The following is a 3,372-nucleotide window of genomic DNA, read 5'->3' on the forward strand; positions in this document are numbered from 1 at the left end:
TATTATTATTATTATTATTATTATTATTATTATTATTTTGAGAGAGAAATGACATGCATGTGAAAGGAGGGTCGGGAGGGAGGTTGCAATTTCGCGCACTGCGAAAGGAAGCGACTATAAGGCGTCCCTGCTCATCTCAAACGGTCCCCAGGGAGGCAGCCCAAGCATAGGTAGGGGGCAACGCCCGGCTACGATGGCTCCCGCCCGGTGGCCTCAACCATCTTCTCTGCAGCCTGCTGAGCACCGGGTGGGGACGGGCAAGGGCGGACTGTGTGTGGGAGGGCATGCGGAAGGGGATGGATGCGGAGCTGACCAGGTACCCACCTTATCCCAGCGGAGCCACTGCCCGATGGCCGTGTCTAGCTGAGGGTCCCCGGTGTGGTAGGGGGCGTGGAGCAGGTTGGAGTTCAAATCCCCTTCTGCGTTTTCAGCCATGGCAGCCAGGCTGGGGTGTGCGAGCCTGGGGAGCCGACGAAGACACCGATTTGGGAGGGCCTGAGGTGCTCTCACCAGGGTCCCGATGCCCCTTCCTCACTGAAGGGCATCAGAGACCGACCGCAGGATGTGTGTGCCGGAAGCAGGAGAAAGGGAATATGCGGCCGCCCGCTCCCCACCAGACCAGCTCCTGGTCTCTCTCTGGAGGAATACACTGAGGCGGTCCCACAGCGAGAGAACAACAGTCCCAGATGTCTGGGTCGTGGCCGTGGCCTCTGCCGCCGCCGCCTCCGCCTTGACCACCTTAGGCCCCGCCCCCGCGCCGCTGGCTCCGCCCCTTTCCGCCTCTCTGACTTAAGCCTCCAGGGCGTGAAGCGCGAGGTAGGGAGTGTTCCCGACGTCTCAGCGGTTGCGGGAGTTAGGATCTGCCAGGGTGGGGAAGAAATGGGGCACGGCTGTTTTGGGTTTTTTTAATTTGCCTTTTGCCACGGTTTTTATCCTTGTTACAATCCCCACACATTCCCACACGTCTCTTTTTCTCGAGACCTCCACCATAAGCCCCCCACCTCAGCACTCGCAGCGCGCGAGCAAGTCGCCCTCCACTTTCGCCTTGGGGCACGCGCCTGGCGGGAGGGTGAGCGGGGGCTGTCCCGCACAGCCCTACGGGAGCTGTAGTTCTTTTTTCCCCCCAAGGTCTGCGGAGACCGCCGCAAGGACTACGACTCCCAGCAGCTCTGCACCCTCCTTTTCCTCCAAGGAAAAAGATCTCGCCTAAGGCTGTTCCCTACGAACACGCCCTGTACCTGTTAGTTACTCTGCGTCTTGTGGTCCTGGGCTTAAATTAAACGAAACATGGACTTATTCTGTAAGGTGACAACTTGTATCCACTTAGTGCTTTACAGTTTACGAATCGCGTTCTATCGCTTCAATCCTCCTGTGAGGTAGGTGGGCGAGATCCATTCCCATTTTACACACAAAGAGTAAACTGCCTCTGAGAGTGAACCGACTTTTTCAGAGGCGAAGTTCGTAAGTGATGGAATCAGGCTTCTAACCTGGTTTCAGAGCTCCTCAGCTGGCAGTTCTTTTCGCTCTGCTGCTACAGTGGACTAAGAGATAGAACAAGATGACTGAAAAAGAGGAAGTTGTGAAGGAGGAAAGATGGGTCGGTATTTAACCACAGATAACAATAAAAGGTACAAAGAGCAATAACGATTGGAATACAGACAAAGAAGAAAGATTATTGAGATAGTTTAATTTTTTTTTAATTTTGGCCTCCTCTCTTCTATGGAATGTTCACCTTTCAAGTCACTTGAGGTCTGGGAGAAGCTGAGAAGTGCTTACCTGTCACTCATTTGCTCCCGAGTTTCCTGGCTTGGTCTCTTTACAATGACTATGATTTTGACCAGTATCTTACAACTCTTTCCCTAGTCAGCTTTTTTTTTGCAAGAAGGGCGTAATGATATTCACACGATGGCTACAGTAACCTAATAAATGGCTTTAGAGTGCTTTGAGGTTCACAGATAAAAGACATAATAAATTCAAAGTATTACTTTCTTTCCTTCGAAGTGCCATTGGCCATAATAAAATCCAAACTACCAAGGTGCAAATGGATCGTAGTGCCAACTTCTGAAAAATTACATACCATAGTTTGTAGTTACAGTTTTTGCTAAGCAATTGGGTGTTTCCTTTAATGGAGTCAGTAGGTTCTTTTAATCACGTAAGGCCTGGGAAACAATTATGTGTCCTGGAGAAAAATTCATTGTTCACCATCATCTCTATTATTGTCCATGACAAGCATTAATTGAACATTTACTCTGTGCTAAGCATTATGCTAGGACCTGAGGCTACAAGGGCGTATATAACAATTATCCATTTCAAAAAAATAAAATCTATCTAGGGTGTCGTGATCTATGCAAGAAAAGGTAGCTCATGATAAACGGCAAATGCTTGCTGCAGATAACTGTTAAAGAATTCAGAGCCTGAGGTGGTTATTAAAAGCAGCAAGCTGCAGGAGGAACCAGCCCGGTCTTTGAGAAGCAAAAATTAATAAGTAGAGAAAAAGATAGAGGGCATTTTAAACTGATATACCATTGGTTCTCAAATCTCCCTAGGAATTTGTTTAAAACGTATATTCCTGGACACTGCCCCAGAGATTAAATCAGTACATCGGAATTGGGATTTGACAAACATCTATTGTGACATAGAGGGCCATAATCTTGCTACTCAAAGTGTGATAGGACCAGTGTATTCATGTCCTCAGGGAGCTTATTAGGAAATACAAAATTTCTTAGATTCTGAGTCAAAATCTACATTTTAACAAGATCAAATGATGATTTATATGCATATGAAATTTGATAAGCAGTGGTTTTTGTAAGACAATTCTTATTCAATTTAATTCAATTCTGAGAAACACTACTAAATAATGTAACTTTCAAGAGATGGAATTATATAGTGTAAGTATAAAAGACAGGAGAAATACAAGTGTTAATTCAATACCAGAGCCAATCAGCCCTCCCTTTTATCAGCAAGATCATGACACAAACTGGTTATCAGAAAGCTTGCCCAGAGTCTTCAGCTTATGACTTAGGAATTGAGGGGTAAACAAGGAGACCCAGAATTTATCAAATCCAAGAACAGTTTTTAAGTCTGTCCGGAAGAGGGAGTATAATAGTTCTAGTCAGGGAAAGCTCCAGAAGCTTTAATTTCTGTTGGAATTTGCTCAGAGTGTCCTGTATTTTTATTTGCTAAATCTGACACTATAATTGTGAAAGATAATATTGCTCTTGGTTTTAATATACCTAATATTATAGGTATATATTATATATATATATATATTACATATATGTATATAACTTATTCTCAAATGAGATATATATAACTTATTCTCAAATGGTTCAGAAAAATGCTGTGTATATACACACATGCATAAATATATAA

At 45.0% G+C, this 3,372-nt stretch overlaps 1 protein-coding gene across 2 annotated transcripts in view; it reads right to left on the minus strand.

The window, feature by feature from the left end:
• The window catches only part of PGM2L1 (phosphoglucomutase 2 like 1), a 109,686-nt gene that overhangs the window by 58,685 nt on the left and 47,629 nt on the right, over window positions 1-3,372 (minus strand). The window contains exon 1 of one of the 2 annotated variants that reach the window (XM_019649376.1): window positions 325-909. The exons of the other annotated variant lie outside the window; for it this stretch is intronic. Within the exon in view, the coding sequence (XP_019504921.1) occupies window positions 325-435 (111 nt within the window). The 5' untranslated portion in view covers window positions 436-909. Of the gene's footprint in view, window positions 1-324; window positions 910-3,372 lie in introns of those variants that run through there. 2 annotated transcript variants of the gene reach the window in all.

Source organism: Hipposideros armiger, unplaced genomic scaffold, assembly GCF_001890085.2.
Source record: "Hipposideros armiger isolate ML-2016 unplaced genomic scaffold, ASM189008v1 scaffold_132, whole genome shotgun sequence".
Taxonomy (NCBI): domain Eukaryota; kingdom Metazoa; phylum Chordata; class Mammalia; order Chiroptera; family Hipposideridae; genus Hipposideros; species Hipposideros armiger.